Source organism: Erinaceus europaeus, chromosome 8, assembly GCF_950295315.1.
Source record: "Erinaceus europaeus chromosome 8, mEriEur2.1, whole genome shotgun sequence".
Classification (NCBI taxonomy): Eukaryota; Metazoa; Chordata; class Mammalia; order Eulipotyphla; family Erinaceidae; genus Erinaceus; species Erinaceus europaeus.
In genome coordinates this window covers 64444081-64465279 of record NC_080169.1, presented here as the reverse complement: position 1 = coordinate 64465279, position 21199 = coordinate 64444081, and the positions used below count along the sequence as shown (strand labels likewise).

The window sequence follows — 21199 nt, the reverse complement described above, 5'->3', positions numbered from 1 at the left end:
AATAAAAACTCAATAAACATTTGTTGAATCAGTAAATGTCACAACAAATCAGCAAGTTGTAATGACATGTTCTTCAGGCAGTTACTTAAGATCACTCTAAAATCATTATTAGTGACAAGGGTCAGTGGTAGTGCAGTGGGTTCAGCGCACATGGCTGGAAGTGCAAGGTCTGGCGTTAGGATCCTGGTTCGAGCCCCTGGCTCTCTAGCTGCAGGTTGAGCTTCACAGGTGGTGAAGCAGGTCTGCAGGTGTCTATCTTTCTCTCCCCCTCTGCCTTCCCCTCCTCTCTCCATTTCTCTCTGTCCTATCTAACAACAATGACATCAATAACAACAACATTAATAACCACAATGATGATAAAACAACAAGGGCAACAAAAGGGGAAAAACATTCTTAGTAACCATATGACGGGGAAAATATGTCTACACATTATAGTATTGTACCTGTAAAATGGACTTATAGGTCATCAAGATAAATTGTGTAGATGAAAATTGGCATTTAAGGATCAATTCTAATGAATATATAGTTTTGTTTCTAAACATACAAAACAGTTCTGTAAGGAGTTTGCCTTACTCTTCAAATTCTACTTCACATAGAATTGCTACTATACCTTCCTAACTTTTCATCACTAAATTAGGTAAAAAAAAGTCTTTGCTAACTTCCCTTGTCACCTGGTATATAAACTTTATTCATGTTTTCAGTAAACTTAAAATCAGGTGTTTTCTTTAAGCATGAAATTGCATCTCAGAGTGAAGAGGCCTTAAAATTAGGTGTCTTTACAATTAATGTGGAAATAAGGCAGGAACAATGATTTGATGATCATCATCTTTTTGCTGATGTCTTGTCAGCAGAGTACATGTGTGGCCATAAAACACAATATTAATGCATTCTTTTCTTGTTCAGAGTAAACTAAACCATACTTGTCAAATTTCACTTCTGGTAGCTCCATTTTTCCAACCCAAATTCCTGTTGCTTTTCAATTGGGTGAATTATTTCTATTTCCTCTTTTAAAGAGTTGTTGGCTCATGTAAGTTATCAAGTTTCCATCCCAGTGGTAGCTGCATATTTACAGCTAGTGAATGATCTCTCAAAGGTACTTTGGGGATGAAAGCTAGTGGGTAAATGTGTAGAATTATATTTTCATTTCTTCTCTTTGGAGGGATTATTCTATAACTCTTATGTTTAGCTTGGAGCACTCTTAAGATTTGATTTCTCTTTTGAATAAGAGAAGCAGCCACCCAGATGGCAAGCAATTCACATTTCAGTATAATGTAATTTGATTTGGAAGTTCAATGAAACTCACTTGGAAATGCCCCTCCAGTAATATTTCTCTTCTTTTAAAAATTCAGTTTTAAATTCCTATTCATGCATAAACAAGCTCTAGGGAAGCTGAGTGGCAGGGTGGCTAAATCTATTACCTCTCTTTAAAAATTTAATTAAAACTTTAAAAAAAAAATAACCAGAGCACAATTCAGCTCTGGTTTATAGTGAGGCTAAGGACTGAAGGCATGGATCTTTTGCATAACACTTCTGAAATTTCCATGGCCCCCAAACTATTACTTTTAGACATTTAAATGAAATGTTAAAGATAACTTAAAAGGATAATTGACATTCTCTCTTAATATTAGTATTTAATTCTAGAAATATTTTGCTGTGTAATATTATACTTTCAATGTGACATAATATCATCACAAATAAAATCCCCAAACATTTTTATTTGTTTGTTTAGGAATAAAAATGGGTATTCTACTCTTATCAGTGTTTATATTCTGTGCAAAATATTTCATGGTAAAAGAAGGTAGAAAGGAAATATCTCCCAGAAATATTAAAAATTTAACCTATACAGTTATAAAAATAACTAAAAACGTTAAGAAAAAGTATTTAAACCAACTGAATTCATGTATCTTAATTCATAAGCTACCAATTTACTGGACATTTTTGGCATCTGTGGATCTCTCATCCACTGAAATTCTTATATTTTTTTATTCCTGTAAATTCTACACTGACTTAGGCAACTCAATTCTTATATCTAAGATACTCCTTCATATTTTGTTTTCACATTTTCCCATAAGCATACTTTCTCTCACTCTCATGGGGTGACAGAACTTAAGCTATTTTAAGATACTATTTTTCTTTATAGTTGTTGCCTTTAAAGCTATCATATCTCTATATTCAAGTCCTTGGAGAACTGAATTACTATGAGAAACTATTTGAAATTCTCAACTTACTACACTTTTAAATGAAGGAAAATTAAATCAAACTTTTCCTAATAAATAGCTAGTTTAAGATTCACACATGTACATATATATTCACACGAATTTCTACATAACCATACATACATACATACACACACACACAGAGGCTTTACTTATTTGATCCTGGGTGCTATGACTGAGATGGATGATACCAGATTTTAGACTATACATGGTCTATTAAAATAAACTGTCTTGGCATAAAGTCAGGTTCTGTATAGTTTCTAAAATATACAGAAACATTTGAATTAGCTTTAAATTAGGCACCATGTATTTTGATATATCACCAGTCAAGAGTTTTACTTGTGTTTTATACAGTTCACATGAGAAAGAGAAAGATTCACATTAAAAAGAAACTGTAGTACCACTCTACATGTGGGAGTTTTAAATCTTAATTGTTTATTTATAATAGGAAGTCTTTACATTTCTTTTTTACATTTTCTATTTCTCTGAAAGTTAGAACAACCTAATATTTGTATAGAACACGGAGATTTTCAAATGCAGTAATAGGAATCTGTATATATGTAGTATACCTACATCATAACTTCTTATTCCAAAGAGAACATTTCCTAATAGGACATCAGCTTATGTCTCAAAAGATTATTATTTCATCTGTATATAATACCACAGTGTTTGAGAAACTTTACTAGTATGTCATTTTGAATATCAAATAGTACAAAGAGGAAAATGTGTGCTATGGTTTCTTAAGTGATGTTCTTATGTACTTTATCTAGTTAAATTGACTAAAATTGAAATTGAGATTAAGATGACTAGTTTATACTATCATTCCAATGAAGACATTTGATGATATTTTAAGTCAGCTAGCCTCTATAGTTTATATTTTAGATAAACAGAAATTCCTTTCAAATAGTCAGTGAAGACAAATTTATGCTGAATTCTACAGACACAGAGAAAGTTACTAAGAAGAGAATATTGAACATTTCTGTAACATCACAGTGTAGTTAAAATATGCAGTATAAATATGTTAACATCATTTAGTTTCACTGGCTAAATTTTTACAATATATGCACACAATTGTTTTTGTAAACAATAAATGGGATAATAAAAATATCTCCCATCAGACACTAAATGACAGTTTGTTCTTTCACAATAAGTCACATAATAGTATCTGCAATTATTGCAATAACTGGCTCAGGAAAGCCTTACTGAAATTTAATATCATAGTTATCAGCACCAATAAATACATGGAAACAGAAGACATAAAAAAAATACAGAAGGTATCTAACTGAAGGCTCAAAATTCGCATGACTATCACCTGATGTCTGTGACAAGGATAATTACCAAGTAATGTAGAGATGAAGGAAGAGCTGGGATCAAAAGGACATCTGCCCCTTCCTCTCTCAGATCTGTGTGATTCCAGATGAAACAGGGGTTCCTGGGAAGAAAGCCAGAAAAACCATTATGTATTTTCCAACTCTCATAAGAATTTAATTGCTTGGGTAATACACACAAAAAATTGCTTGATTTCTTAGGTAATACAAGAGAGAGGGGGGGGAGAGGGGGAGAGGGGGAGAGGGGGAGAGGGAGAGAGGGAGAGAGAGAGAGAGAGAGAGAGAGAGAGAGAGAGAAAGCTTTCCTCCTGCATGTGAGAAGTGGAGGCTCGAACCTGGTCCTTGTGCATTGTAATGTATGCTCAACGAGGTGTGACACTGCTGGCCCTGGACCAAGGATTTGATTGCAAGTCCTTGTGCTTAGCAATCTTTGCACTAAATCAGGTGCACTATCACCTATCTTGAGTCAGTATTTATTATTCTGAGATGTATCAATTAAATATTGCAAATGGATGAAAACTTGCAAAAAAAAAGTGACTAAAAGAAGAGGTGATGCAGTGGATAAAGCATTGGATTCTCAAGCATGAGGTCCCGAGTTCAATCCCTGGCAGCAAATGTACCAGAGTAATGTCTGGTTCTTTCTCTCTCCTCCTATCTTTCTCATAAATAAATAAAATCTTTTTAAAAATGGAGATTCGGGAGTCAGGTGGTGGCACAGTGGGTTAAGCGCACGTGGTGCAAAGCACAGGGACCGTCGTAAGGATCCCGGTCGAGCCCGGCTCCCCACCTGCAGGGGAGTCGTTTCACGGGCGGTGAAGCAGGTCTGCAGGTGTCTATCTTTCTCTCCCCTCTTTCTCTGTCTCCCCCTCCTCTCTCCATTTCTCTCTGTCCTATCCAACAACAAAGCAACGTCAACAATGGCAATAATAACTGCAATGAGGCTGCAACAACTAGGGCAACAAAAAGGGGGAAAAATGGCCTCTAGGAGCGGTGGATTCATGGTGCAAGCACCGAGCCCAGCAATAACCCTGGAGGAAAAAAAAAATGGAGATTCAATGACAAACATAGAAATACGTGTTTTTATTTATCCCATGAAGTTCATTATTGACTCTTTTCATGCTTTGTAAAGCAAAATGATTTTTTCTATCAATGATTCACGAAAGTCAACCATTTTATTCTTTATTGCATTTTTTTGTGTACATACTTAGTACATAGCCATATTTCAGTCTGGATCCCCATAATTAATTGAATAACTATTTCACTTATAAACTACTACTTTGGAATGGATATGTCACTGGGTAGGGAGTGTGCCTTGCCATGTGAACAGACCAAATTTGAGCCATAGCACTACATGGGAGTGACATGGCACTGGGTGAATCTCTGAATCTGCAGTGTCTCTCCCTTTATGCCTCTCTCATACTCTATCTCTTTACTTGACTGAAAAAGTGGCTCAATTTGATGTAGTCCCATTGGTTTGTTTCTGCTTTAGTCTTCCTTGCAATTGGGTTTGATTCATCAAAGATGTCCTTGAGGTGTATGTGGGAAAGTGTTTTACCAATGTTTTCCTCTAAGTATTTGATTGTTTCTGGTCTGTCATCTAGGTCTTTGATCCATTTGGAGTTGATTTTTGTTTCTGGTAAGATAAAGTGGTTCAATTTCATTCTTCTGCATGTTTTAACCCAGTTTTCCCAGCACCATTTATTGAAGAGAGCCTCCTTTTTCCATTTAATCCTTTGGGCCCCCTTATCAAAGATTAGATGCCCATAGGTGTTGGGATTTACTTCTGGGCTTTCAATTCTGTTTCACTGGTCTGTGTGCCTATTTTTGTTCCAGTACCATGCTGTTTTGATGATGATGGCTTTATAATATTGTTTAAGGTCTGGGAGTGTGATGCCTCCATTTATGTTTCTTTTCCTTAAGATGGTTTTGGCAATTCTAGGTGTTTTCATGTTCCAGATAAATGATTGTAGTGTTTGTTCTATTCTCTTAAAGAAGCTTGGTGGAACTTTGATGGGTATTGCATTAAATTTGTATATGGCTCTGGGGAGAATATTCATTTTGATGATATTTATCCTTCCAATCTATGAGCATGGGATATCTTTCCATTTCTTGGTATCAGTTTCTATCTCCTTGAGTAGCAACTCATAGTTTTCAGTATACAAGTCTTTTACTTCTTTGGTCAACTTTATTCCTAGGTATTTGATTGATTTTGCTGAAACAGTAAATGGGAGTGATTTCTGGATGTCTTCTTCTTCAGATTTAGTGTTTGCATAAAGAAATGCCACTGATTTTTGTACATTGATTTTGTAGCCTGATACCTTGCTATATTGCCTAATAACTTCCAGTAATTTTCTACTGGATTCTTTAGGTCTTTCTATGTATACTATCATATCATCTGCAAATAGTGAGAGCTTGACTTCTTCCCTTCCAATCTGTATCCCTTTGATTTCTGGCTAGGCTTCCCTGGAATGAAGACCCCACCAATGTGTCCTGGAGCTCAGCTTCCCCAGAGACACACCTTACTAGGGAAAGAGAGAGGCAGACTGGGAGTATGGACTGACCAGTCAATGCCCATGTTCAGCGGGGAAGCAATTACAGAAGCAAGACCTTCTACCTTCTGCAACCCTCAATGACCCTGGGTCCATGCTCCCAGAGGGCTAGAGAATGGGAAAGCTATCATGGGAGGGGGTGGGTTATGGGGATTGGGTGGTGGGAATTGTGTGGAGTTGTACCCCTCCTACCTTATGTTTTTGTTCATTAATCCTTTCTTAAATAAAAAATTAAAAAAAAAAAAAAAGAAAAGGTGGCTCTAAGTGATGAAATAGTACATGAACAGAGGTTCTGGCTTTGAAAAACCAACAAAAAGCCACTACTTTTTACTGGTTCCTAGAGCAAGTACGTGACCACAAATACTTTCCTAGAATGCTCTCAGATCTCTAAATTTTCATTAATAATTATTTTCATAATTATTCATCATTAAATGTATTATAAAGAATTTTTATAAAGTCAAATTGGGAAAGTATCAGTAAAAAGGAATATTAAAATGCTGTAACAAAAACTACTTTGTAATACATTACTGATATTGCTCACTGTGGTATCTGTAAACAGTCATGTCCATCTGTGAATCACAGTCATGTCCATCTGTGAATCACAAACCTATAAGCAATCATAAAGTCTTGTGCAACCTTGGAGATCTTCACGCATTCTTTTTTTTCGAAGCTAATTTTTAAATTTTTATTTATGAAATGGAAAACACTGACAAGACCATAGGATAAGAGGAATATGATTCCACACAATTCCCACCACCAGAACGCCATACCCCATTCCCTCTCCTTATAGCTTTCCTATTCTTTAACCCTCTGGGAGCACGGGCCCAGGGTCATTATGGAATGCAGAATGTGGAAGGTCTGAACTATGCATTCTTAAAGTTGACATAGACCTTCCTAGTCATTCAGTTTGCTCGAAGCCATGAAATCTGACCATATTTTGACATTCTTATTTAAGGAACATTCCTCTCTTTTTTTATGACAATTTAAAGTTACTATATACATCCTACCATTTCAAAACCTGTCCTTCAAATGTAGAGTTCATACTCTTAGTTTTCTCTCCAGTTGATCCATAGCCTGATGAACTACTGTAGCCTAGTGACTCAGAAATATGGCTAACGTGTGTGTGTGTGTGTGTGTGTGTGTTCCCATATCAAACAGTATGATTATAACTCTATAAATATTATAGTATTGCTCTATAGTGTGGTTATAGAGCAATAGTATAATATTTTGAGAAAAACTTATAGAAGGGAACAAAAAGGTAACAACACTAAGTTCTGCTCTATCATACATCCATGGAATTACCTTAGTGCTTTCTGTGTTGCTATCCTATAATACTAGGGATCCAGCACATGGCCCACCAACTCCTGTTCCAAAAACTGAACATTCTTTTTTTTTGCCTCCAGGGTTATCACTGGGGGGTCAGTCCCTGCACTACGAATGCACTGCTCCAGGAGGCTATTTTTTAAAACCCTTTTGTTGCCCTTGTTGTTTATTGTTGTTATTATTATTGCCGTCATTGTTGCTGAATAGGACAGAGAGAAATCAAGAGAGGAGGGGAAGACAGAGAGGGGGAGAGAAAGATAAACACCTGCAGACCTGCTTCACCGCTTGTGAAGCGACCCCCTGCAGGTCAGGAGCCTGGGGATCAAACCCGGATCCTTATGCCAGTCCTTGAGTTTTGTGCCATGTGCACTTAACCCACTGAGCTACTGCCTGGGCCCCAAAACTGAACTATTTTAAGCAGTATTCATTTATTTATAATTTGGTACAGTTCTGTATTATTTTTCATAGAATATAAAATTGCAATGACGGGAGCAAAAAATATTCAAGTAAGAGAGAATTATTAGTCAACCAAGATAATTATTCTGAAGGAATCAAATTGCTTCAGATTGGATGGTGCTTGAAGGAATCATGTTGAGATAAGATAAAAGAAGAATGAATACTGGATGATTTCACCCATAGCCAGAATTTAAGGAACAAAGACAGAAAAGATAAACACAAAGCAAAAAGTAGACTGGGTTTGGTGCATTATACCAAAGCAAAAGGATCTGGGTGCCAGGGGGAAGAAGGGTATTAGAGGCTGTCTAATGGTGCATGATGGTGTCCTGGTGCATGATGGTGGAAAAGGACCTAAGTTGGGGGTGAGAATGTTTTGGGGACACATCATGATTAGATGAGAGACTAGTGCTGTGTGTCAATAACAACAGTGTAAACCATGAACCTCTCAATAAAATGAAACTTACAAAAAAATTCAAAGCATAATCAGAGTATTTGATGTAGGCAGATGTGACCAAATCTATGAATCTGAAACTTGCTTTTCCTTTTAATAACTGCCGCATTATAGGATATATGGGGAAAACCATGAAGGACATACACAGTATATTGTTATTCAAATTAAACTGTGAGTTGTAAACTGTAAAGACTCTAAGATAAAGGTAGTTTCAGATTTTGAAGAACTAGTGAGTTAGATGATAACAGGAAGTCATAATTTTGTAGAAAAATTCAGGTTTTCTTGTCTAAATCATAATCATATGCTCCTGAGGTTATTGTTGATTTGTGAATTTCAGCATGTTGTCTGAGGAATCAAGTATCTGTCATAGCAGTGTCTTCACTTTGAAAAGAGGTTGATTGACTTGTGAAGAAACTATATTCACAAAGAAGTCTATAATCCTAACACCTGAAAACAGTTAAGTAGAACCAAAATCATCCTGGAGATTTTAGTTATGTATGAGGTGCAATGCTGTGTAATCTATAAACCTTTTTGAGTCTGTATAAAATTACTCTCCTATGAAACTTCAAAGTTGATACTGAGAATATATGAATATTGAATACTCATACATTTTCTAAGATTTATGTCTAAATTCTAAACTTAGATGTACTTTGAATTCTTCCCTTTTTCCAGACATGTACCCTTATTTGGCTAGTGAATAAAGCTACTAAGCAAATAATCATTCATCATAATGAACAAACTTTTTTTTTTTTTTACCAGAGCAATGCTCAGCTCTGGCTTATGGGTTTATGGTGGTGTGGGGGATTGAACCTGGGATATTGGAACCTCAGGCATAAGAGTCTCTTTGCATAACCATTATGCTATCTACCCCTGCCCCCAATGAACAAAGACTTTTGTCTGTTTTTCTATCAGTACCAGAAACATATTTCCATGTAGAAACATGAAAATTATTTAATTAAAAATGCATGTGTCTGATGTCTCCTACTTGTTTAGTCCCATAATGATTAAAAAAAAAAAGATATAGTAATTAAAAGAGGATACAGTAATTTTACTTATACATAACATTGAGTCAGAATACATAATTTTCCTTTTTTTATTCCTTTTTTTTAATTTAAGAAAGGAGAATACATAATTTTTCATCAATTTTCCAAGAATCAAATAATAGAAATATAGAAGAAAATAACAAATTAGCTTATGTCATGATATTTCTTAGCTTTGAAGATTACTGTAATATGCTTTAAACTTCTATTTCTAGAAAAAATAATGAGGAATTTCTGTGAGAGTTGTACAATTTCTCTGTTTTATGATCTGGCATAAGGAGCTTCTTCAAATTTGTCACAAATCTTATTGATTTTTTTTTTTTTTTTGCCTCCAGGGTTGTTGCTGGGGCTCTTAGCCTGCACTACTAATCCACTCCTCCTGGAGGCTATTTTTTTCCCTTTTGTTGCCCTTGTTTATCCTTGTTGTTATTATTGTTGTTGTTGTTGGATAGGACAGAGAGAAATCCAGGAGAGGAGGGGAAGACAGAGAGGGGGAAAGAAAGGTAGATACCTGCAGACCTGCTTCACTACTTGTGAAGGAACCCCCCCTGTAGATGGGGAGCTGGGGCTCCAACAGGAATTCTTAAGTGGATCCTTGTGCTCACTCCGTGTATGCTTAACCCGCTGCACTACTGCTCAGCCCCCTTAATTTTTTTTTTAGATTAATGTTTTAATTTGTAAATGAAGAAGTTGTTGCTATATAACACTGAATTCTCCACCTTCTTTTTTTTTTTTTTGCTTTTTCTTTAATGTCTTTTTGCAGGAATGCAATAAAGGTACGGTCAATTTCTTTGAACTGAATCAATGTATGCCTTAAAAACAGTAATACTACCTCCCTGCTTTTTCTTTTATTTTGAGTTACTGAGTTAAATTAAGTGATAATATGTTGTCTAGGGTTCTTCTAAAATATGAGCTATTGTGCTGTTACACTAAAATAACATTAAATAGTGAAAGTTAATAAAAGGTTGACATTTTTCATATGTGTAACTTGACAGTCAGGATGGCTTTGAACATATGCGACTTTTTTCATTGTTAGGATTTGAGTCAAGCTTTGCTTGTTGACACATGTAATAGGTTCATCATGACTGTTCAGGTATCTGTGACCAAATATTGAGTGAGTAGACTCAATAAATTAATTCTGAAAATATCTAGATGATATGTAAGAGCAGCTAAACAAAAGAAGTCAGTGCTAGGCTGATTTAAAACACTTTCACTTATGAAATCAATGTGTAATGCCATTATGAAAAAAAGAAATGCGTCTGTCTGTAGCTAAAACTAATCAATCTGGATGGAATTGGTTTGCCTTTTTAATAAGAATTTTGAAAATTCCTATTTTAATTCATCTATTTTTGGCTGAAAACAAGTTTAAGATTTCCATGACTAAATTATGAAACAGAAACACATTCAGAAAGGTAATTGCTGCTGAAGAAAATACGGTACTAAAATAGTAACTGTCTCCATTTAATTTCCCACCCAAATTTTTGTACCATGCCTTCTAAAATATCATTATCCTGATTAAGTGAATTCCTGGGATCATATTCAATTTACAACATACCTCAAAACCTGTTTGTCTTAACAGATGGTGCAATTTTGGGGCTTTTAAAAACATCTATGTCCTGAGTTTTGGAACTCACAAACTGTTTTACCATATATGGCAAAAGGTACATTGCAGATAAATGAAAGACCTCTAGATGGCATGATTACCCTGAATTACACAGATAAGTCCACTGTAACTATGAGTTCTTCAGTTTCCTAGAAAATATTATAACTACAGAAGAGAACGCACCAAAGTGATGCATAGTGACGAAGTCTACACTTGTCACTCATAACTGGGACTCAAGATGGATTGATGGGACTATAAACTAACAAATGTGTGTCATGTTTACAAGCTAGAAATAACAAAATTATTCTCCTATCCTTTCTGGAAGGAATGCATCCTTATCAACAGCTGGATTTTAGCTCAGTGACAATTATCTCAAATTTCTCAGCTTCATAAATATGTAGGGAGTCGGGCTGTAGCGCAGCGGGTTAAGCGCAGGTGGCGCAAAGCACAAGGACCGGCATAAGGATACCGGTTCGAACCTTGGCTCCCCACCTGCAGGGGAGTCGCTTCACAGGCAGTGAAGCAGGTCTGCAAGTGTCTATCTTTCTCTCCTCCTCTCTGTCTTCCCCTCCTCTCTCCATTTCTCTCTGTCCTATCCAACAACGACAACAACAATAATAACTACAACAATAAAACAACAGGGACAACAAAAGGGAATAAATAAAATAAATATTTTAAAAAAAAACTGTAAGAAAAATATGTTATTTAAGACAGTAGGTTTGTGCTCATTTTTTACAGTAGTCATAAAAACCTAAAGCAGTCTCAATGAATATGTATATTGCTACCTATCAAAATCCATTCACATGGTAATTTCATGATTGTGACACTCAATATTTCTGACCTTTTTGATCACTACCAGGCCAAGACATCATCTGGAGCTCTAGTCAGGAAATCACTGGATTCCCACATAGTTATGATGTACCTGGATGTCTAATAGAACCCTCTCTCAACTATCACTAGTCAATTTCATCAGGAACATCATCATAAGCCTTCTTGTGGGCTTCTTTTTAAAATTTTTTTCATTTATAAAGAGGAAACATTGACAAAACCATAGGATAAGAGGGGTACAACTCCACACAATTCCTACCACCAGATCTCCATATCCTATGCCCTCTCCTGACAGCCTTCCCATTCTTCTCTTGTGGGCTTCTATAGAACCTTGCCCTTAATACAGAACAACAGTGGTAGGGACTGCCCCACTCTCCAAAGGGAGACTGGGTTAACCTATTATTCCTGGTCATGAAATAACCACAGCTCAAAATGTTCCTAGCTCTGACTATGGACTGTGAGCTCACACTGACAGGGTTGCAGAGGTTACACAGACTCCCATGCTAAATGTGAGTAGAGGGCCCTCGGTCAGATCGATGGAGTCTGTAGTGTTTAACATATATATATATGGTGTTTAACATATATAATATATATATTATCACCAGGGTTATTGATGGGGCTCAGTGTCTGCACAATAAATCCACTGCTCCTGACAGTCATTTCTTTTCCTCTTCTTTTCTTTCTTTATTTTTTTATTTGATAGGACAGATAGAAATTGAAAGGGAAAGGTGAGATAAAGAGATACTTGTAGCACATAGTTGTGCAACTTCCCCCCATGTTAGTGAGCACCACAGCGTGACCCCAGCATAAATGATTTTTCTAATTAAAATACAATCTCTTGGAACAATCCTTAACTTAAAATAATGAATTGAAAGTAAGAGTGACTTTTATTTTTTACCAAGTAGATAATTTGATAGTGGTCTGAGTTGGAGATGAGAGTGTTTTGTAGGCAGCTATCTCAGGGAGATGAGAAATTGTACCCATTTGTCAATAACAGTATTTTAAGCCATTAATCTTCCAGCAAAATAAAAAATATAGATTTTTTTGTTTCATGATTGTTTTAATTTAATATATGTATGTAATTTTTTTTTATCAGAGTACTGCCCAACTCTGGTTTGTGGAACCTAGGATTTTAGAGCCTCAAGCATGAAAGTCTTTTGCATAATCATTATGCTATCTCTCCAGCCCTGTTGAGTGATTTTTAGAAGAGGTTTCACTTTATTTGTGAACTTACATATGACAGAGAAATATATTGGTCCAACAACACTTAATTCTGCAGAACTCAATATCATATTTTTGTAACTTCATACAACTGAGATGTGGAAATTTCTTAAAAGAAGAGGAAGAGCATTCACGATGGACCAAATAGTGCTGATAATGTGATAGAAAGCAGGCAAATTCACCAGGATGCTGGCCAGGCTTCACTGGATTGAAGACCCCACCAATAGTCCTGGAGCTCAGCTTCCCCAGAGACACACCCTACTAGGGAAAAAGAGAGGCAGACTGGGAGTATGGACCGACCAGTCAACGCCCATGTTCAGCGGGGAAGCAATTACAGAAGCCAGTCCTTCTACCTTCTGCAACCCTCAAGGACCCTGGGTCCATGCTCCCAGAGGGCTAGAGAATGGGAAAGCTATCAGGGGAGGGGGTGGGTTATGGGGATTGGGTGGTGGGAATTGTGTGGAGTTGTACCCCTCCTACCTTATGTTTTTGTTCATTAATCCTTTCTTAAATAAAAAATAAAAAATTAAAAAAAATTAAAAAAAAGAAAGCAGGCAAATTCCACCTTTTATAGCTTTTTTTTTTATACAGGCCAAGGTAATTTCAAAATTAACTACAAATTCAAGAATGAATTTCTCATATTGATTTTGCATTTTTGCTGTGGTCTTAAATGTAGTATTTAGTTTAGTGAGCAATCCAATAAAATACTAAAAAGTGAGTAATAGATTTTCTCCCATGAAATGGAATTCAAAACTCAAATCAACCAGCAAACTTGGGGCATGATGACATTGTCAATGACCCCATAGCAATTGTGTTTAAGGTTCAAGTAATGTGTAATGTTGGCATTTAACCTTATTGAGAATGTTGGTCAGTACTTATACTGGCTTTTCTTTATCTATGTTTTAACAGCTGGAATTTCTGCCTGAGTAATGTGACTTGAATTTACAAGACATCACTGGTATTAGCAGTCTAGGTTGCACTCTTTGTTTCAGTGTGTAATAAAGAAGCTTTTCAACAGGCCCTCATGTGCTTGAGAGAAAGCAGGTCATTTAATTAACAGCTGTAGGCAACTCCATGTGCAGTTCAGAAAAAATATTTGTAAAAAAATGGCAGACATTTCCAGGAGATTTTTTCCCCCCATTTGACCTTGAGAGGAGCCCCTAGACTCCAGCAAATCTGTGCAAGACATTTTCAGTAGCTATGTCATTGCATAACAGATTTTAAATGAGATCTCAATTAAATGGGAAAAATATCAGTAAAAAAAATCAGCATGATGAATTAATACTAATATTTCCCTCAATGGTAATAAGATATTCTCAAAGATATCAAAAGAAATTAGAACATTAAAATACCATAGAATAAATCATATAGTCACCTATCCTGTTAACTAGACTAAAATGTTAGAGAAAAATAGTGAAATACATCCACATCAGTGTTGAGAAGTGAAGTTTCAGTTTACATATAAAAATTTCTAGAACAAACAAACTATATGTACATTAATATTTCACATAAATATTTAATAATCTGTATTAAGAATTAAGTTTGAATGTGGTTCACTACATGATTTTGCTTTCTTCTATCAAATGATAAAAGCACTTGTTAAAAAACACTCAAAAATTTCCCTAAAACTTAAAAAAAATAGGTAGAAAAATACTAGAAGGGATTGAAATTATAAGCAAATATATTGACTTTAAAGTTAATAAATTTTTCCATTTTGACTTTTTTTTTACCACCAGGTTTATTGCTAGGACTCAGTGTTGAATGATTCCATGTTCCCCAATATATGTGTGCATATATATTGTTTTTTGATAGAAGATGAGCTACAGACAAAGGTGGACAGAGATAATGAAAGGAGAGACACCTGCAGCTCTTCATTGTTCATAAAACATTTCCCCTGTATATGAGGATGGGGTTTTGACCCCAGGTTATCACTCATATTAACATGTATGCTTTACCATGTGAGTCACCACCTAACACTCTTTAATTGCTATTATATTATTTCTTTTAAACTAGCATTTTTTAGTATATATATATATATATATATATATATCAATTCAGAATTAATGAGATACTATTGCAATTACTATTTTGATTCATCCTCAAAGTAAATCTGTGTAGTAAGATAAGGGCAATAACATAACTTTTCTCTTTTTCTTTCTTTTCTTTTTTTTATCTTTGCTCCAGAGTTATTGCTGGGTTGGGTGCCAGCAGTAAGAATTTTTTTCTATTTTTTAAATTTATTACCTTTTGTTGCCTTTGTTGTCTTATTGTTGTATTTATTGTTGTTGTTATTGATGTCCTTGTTGTTGGCTAGGGCAGAGAGAAATGGAGAGAGGAGGAGAAGACAGAGAGGGAGAGAGAAAGACACCTGCAGACCTGCTTGATCGCTTATGAAGCGACTCCCCTGAAAGTGGGGAACTGGGGGCTCAAACCGGGATCCTTATGCGGGTCCTTGAATTTTGCGCCATCTGCTCTTAACCTGTTGCGCTACCGCCTGACTCCCCCCCCTTTTTCTATTTTATTATATAGGACAGAGAGAAATTGAGAGGGGAGGGGGAAATAGAGAGGAGGGAAATGTAAAGACATATTCAGAACTGCTTCACTGCTTATGAAGTGTCCCTGCTGTAGGTGGGGAGCAGGCGCTGGAACCTGGGACATGGATGTGCCCTTGGGCATAGTGCTATGTGTGCTTAAACAGTTGCTCCACCACCCAGCCCCATCAATAACATTTCTCACAAATATTGTTTCCACAGATAAAGGAGGACTCAGATGATGATGACCAAGATTCTGCAAATCTCAAAATGAAAATCCTAATTTCTAGTTTCACATTAATTTTACAGTATTGCTCATTCTATCACAGTAATCACAGACAAGTATATATGCTTCTGTTGTTGGAAGTTGTAGACTATCTTTAATAAGGTATTTCATTTATATTAAGATTTTTAAAGAAGAAAATACTTATTTGACAATTTTTGTTATGTATATATTAAATAATGTGCTTTATTTCAATTGGAGTTTTAGAACTACTTGAGTTTTTTTTTTTTATCAAATCACTTTATTTGGGGCAAGTATTGACATACAAGATGGCTGTTGTCATATTAGTTTCTTATCTTTCCATGATGTATTTCTCCACTATGGTATACATGGTTTCCAACACTAATTTGATTCCTTTCTACCTCTCCCATTTCGAGTCTTTGTTCAACTCTGATAAATCTATCTAGTCTAAGCTTCACCCTATATTTTTCTCCTGGCTTATTTCACTTAACATCATTCCTTTATGTTCCATCTAAGATATTGTAAAAGATCAGATTTTATCATTTCTTAAAGCTGATTAGTATTCCTTTGTGTCTGTATACCACAACTTTCTTTACTCTTCTGTCACTGGCTATTTGGATTGCTTCCAAATTTGGACAATTTTTCTAATGTATAAAACAAGGCTATCAGTTAATACAAACTTCAAACTACCTTCCTGGAAAAAAAATCTATTTATATTAACCAAAATTTCTTTCTTTTACAAAGAGGGCACTATATAATATTATTAATACAATTATATAGACTTGAATACTTTTGTTTTGGAATTCTCTCTAATGCAAGCTTCTTCTAATACACCACAAATATATAAAGTTTAAGTAATTAAAGTATTAATACATAATGTGTAACCTTAAAGCCACCTTCTCTAGATTACCATATTATTCATTCCAATTGCTCTCAATGCATCAATAAATTAACACAGAGGAACTGAATTGCATCTCATCCCACTTTATTTTCAATACTAATAATGTCTTGTTATCAAATGAAATGTGCTCTATATACTCTAGGAAAAATGAGCATACAAAAATAAAAGTACTTTCAGCTCTCTTCATGCTAATTACTATTCTGTCCCACATTTTTGGTGGCATTCACTAATCTGAAGATAAACCACATATATTTATTACATAAATTATTAAAATTTCAGTCTGATAAACAACTTAAATGCAAGAATTCTGAATGTAATCTTGGGCATGAGAATGCCTTATTAAAAAAATCTGGATATGAAACAGAAATATTGAAGAAAAGAATGTTATGCATGTACAAACCAATGTACTTACTGTTGAAAGTAAAACATTAATTCCCCAATTAAAAAAAAAAGAAAAAAAAAGAAATATTGAAGAAAAAACTTGATTTAAATATTTAAAGAAAAAATCTTATATTCAAAACTAGAACCATTTGTACCTTCAAATGTAAAATTCTTTATATTTAATTATATTTTATATAATGAACTAAAAAATCAATAATATGACATAAACGTTAAATGATCCTGGTGTAAATATACAGAATAATCCTGAATTATATTTCCATTCTAGAAAGAAAATAATATCTATTAAATTATGAAGACATTTAGGTAAACTTGAAACTCTATCTGGACAAAGATGAGGCAATCTACTCATTAATAAAGCTAATAGTTGCAGCAGAATGAAATTAACCTAAACAAGTCATAAGATATAAACAGCTAAATCTTGGCAATATTAGCTGTGATGGAACTTAAAGGAATTGTGGTAAGTGACATAAGCCAAAAATAGAAAGATGTTGGGAGTTGTATTGTTATGTGTAAAACTGAGAAATGTTATACATGTACAAACTATTGTATTTGCTGTCGAATGTAAAACATTAATCCCCCATAAAGAAATAAAAAAATAGAAAGATGAATACTGAATGCTTATCACTTATAGGCAGAACTTAAGAAACAAGGACAGAAAAGAAAGCTTGAATTGGATTTGATGGACTTTGAAGAAGAAGGGCACTAAGGGGCTTTGGGGGTGAGTGGTGTCTTTGGGGTTCTGGTGCATGACAGAGAAAAATAACCTAAGTTGAGGGTAAGAATGTTTTACAGACACCTGTTATGGGGAGATGAGAAATTGTACCCATGTGTCAACACTGTATTATATGCCACTAAACCCCAATAAAGTAATAAAAGAAAAATAAGTAAAAGTTAGTATCAAGAGAAAAATATTATCTGAAAATATACTTAATGGTTATATTGTAATTAAGTATACAGTTTTGAGATAAAGATTTTTATTGTAATTAATTAAGATTTTAATTGTAATTAATGAAGATTTTAATTGTAATTAATTTTATTGTAATTAAGTACATAGTTTTGAGATAAAGTTTTTGGTCTTTTCATTATTTGAAAGATGAGCATAGTGGGGGCCAGGTGGTGGGACACCTAGTTAAGTGCACATAGTCCTAAGGCAAGGACTGGTGCAATAACCTGGGTTTAAGCCCCCCACTCCTCACCTGCAGCAGGGACACTTCACAAGCAGTGAAGTAGGTCTGTACATGTCTATCTCTCCTTGTCTCTATCTCTCTCATCTCTCTGTCCTATTGAATAAAACTGAAAAAAAACGAAAAAATACCTGCTAGTATCAGTGGATTCCTAATGCTGGTACCCAGCTCTAGCAACTGGAGGCAAAAAAAAAAAAAAGAAAGAAAGAAAGAAAAGAAGATGAGCATAGCCAGCCTTTGTATGATTACAGCATTATTATCATGGGTTGACTTAACTCATTTACATTATGATTATTTGTATAATTTTTCAAAAAGTTGTATATAATGTGATTGAAAATCCATTGTGTTACATCTAGTTGATACATGAATGGATTACCCTGATGATCTGACTTTAAATTTATAACTCATATTAAGGCCAAGTATTATTCCACACAAATTGCCCAGTTACTTATTGGAAAATATATTATACATATTAGGAAACAGTTCTGTCTCTCCATCTCTCTTTTTCATATTAAAGTTTATAAATCTTCTTTTTTTAAAATTTTCTTTATTAGGGGATTAATGTTTTACAGTTGACAGTAAATACAATAGTTTGTATATGCATAACATCTCTCAGTTTTCCACATAATAATACAACCCTCACTAGGTCTTCCGTCATCCTTTTCCAAGACCTGTACTCTCCTCCCATCCACCCCAGAGTCTTTTACTTATTGGGATTTCTTAATAGAAACTTTTACGAATAGTCAAAGGAGGTATACATGCAAAATGACTGAAGAAAATATGTTCTTCTATTAACTGGCACCCTAGTCTAGATAATGTCATTTAGCTGTTTAATAAAATGCAAAGAACTTTAGTGAATATAATGATTGTTGACTATTTTTAGTTAGTTATGAACATGCTACTTTATATATAGATAGTTTATAATGAATTCTGTAGAAAACATACTGGTAGTAAATACTCTTTTCATTGTGATTAAGCATTTAACCTGTGATATTATACACACACACACACACACACACTCACTGCCTTTTGAATAACCAATCAAGCATATCCAAAATGCCATTGGATTAAAGTATATCTGTTTCATAGATAAATGTATGATAATATATGATTATGCAATATAATTATCTACATTCAAGATAGTAAAATAAGTATTTATATATTTATTATGTAACAATTTAAATAGGAGATATTGATATTAAAACTAAACTCTCAATATAGTATAAATAGTAGGAAAATGTTAGATTTTATTTTTTTATCTATTATTTATTCATTTATATGTTAATTTATTCATGAGTAAATATCTATATAGATATTAACAAAAGGATTGCGATAACTACTTTGAGGCTTCAGACAAGTGAAGAAAAGAATGATCTTAACACAAATTGACTTTAAATTCCAGATTTCTCTTCAGCACTGATTTTCCTGTCTACCTTCTCTGGATTTGACTGTTTTTACTGCTATTCTGACCACACACAATGAAGCAAGATTCAAAATTCTTTTTCAAGGACAAAGATCCTTTTCATGACATTATGAATATCAGCTTTTCATGGGAAGGAAATCACTGTCTCTTTTTAATATGCAGTATTCAGAGCAATTTCTCCTTTCTGAATCTCAGTTCCCTTCTACTTGGACACATTTGGAAATCTCTCAGTTCGATGGGTGTTACCACTGCTGACTGAGTCATACAAGATCACAAAGGATTACAGTACTATGTGTAGAAGAAAGGAAGGAATTGCTGGAAAAAGGAAAAATAAATCAATCATCTGCATAGTAAGAACTGGACAGCTGTAAGGGAAAAGATGTTTTCTGTAACAGCTGACTTGTCATTCAGTCCTGATTTGAATCATACAGATCTTGAAGTTAATAGTGTCAACAAAAGATTTTGGAAAACAGGCTTGACAGGCACTGTTTCATGACTGTTTGAGGAACCTCATTTAAGAAGACGTTATGCAAAGGACTCCATACATTTTTTTCTGAGGCAAAGAGGATATATGCAAATTTGAAATATATATTTAAATTATGTTATTGTGTTATGATGAGAATGATATCCTAAGATTATTTGCAAAAATGATAATAATTACTGTCTTATTTTTTAATTTCCCTGTCACAGTTTTATCTGCTGTCTATTTTAATGGGAACCCCTCCTTCATGACATAGTCTCAAGTGTGGTTCTCTTTTTTTTAATGCATTTAATTTCATTCTTTATCATCTCCAGAACAGCCTATTGCAAATAATAAAAAAGTGAATATCATACTCTTAACATGTTTTATTTTTGTGCATGGATATTCTGGACATTCTTGTCTGAAGCTATAGAACTGTGTAGAATAGAGGAGAATAGAAATAGAATACAATAATCTTTTAATTCAATATGGACATTACTATTCCCTGTATAGCACGGTGCTAGGTAATACAAGGATAAAAACAACTTTTTCTACTTAACAAGTCACAAAATGTTTTGGCCTATATGTTCTCTTTTATTGCTTAATACATATCTTTAAGATAGTTACACACATAGTGACCCTTTAAAGAACAGAAAAGGAACTATATTTTATGGACTCCAGAAAAAGAAATATTCAATATAAGCAGTGTAATCATTGTATCAGTGTGAAAAGCCCTATACAATGCAAACTATTATGATAATAAAGAATTGGTACAATGTAATTTTAGTCCTGAGGGCAGTAGTCCGGGCATATAAAAGAAGTGATGATATTCTAGGATGCTTTTCCCAAGAAAACAGTTGATTAAGATTTATATTAGGAACACTTTTTGTTTCAATTATTATGTAAGAACATTGAATGTGTACTCTACTATTATTCAAACCTCTGTGAGAAAAATAATTTTGTCCCCATTTTACAAATAAAGTTCTGAAGCTCAGCTATATTAAGAAACTCATTCAATTTCACAAGTAGCAAACAGACC

General features: G+C 34.4%; 1 protein-coding gene across 1 annotated transcript in view; it reads right to left on the bottom strand.

Moving 5' to 3' along the window:
* Positions 1 to 21199, bottom strand: part of SEMA3E (semaphorin 3E) — a 254439-nt gene that overhangs the window by 43221 nt on the left and 190019 nt on the right. Inside the window, exon 5 of the mRNA XM_007528465.3 lies at positions 3555 to 3648. Within this exon, the coding sequence (XP_007528527.1) occupies positions 3555 to 3648 (94 nt within the window). The remainder of the gene's footprint in view (positions 1 to 3554; positions 3649 to 21199) is intronic.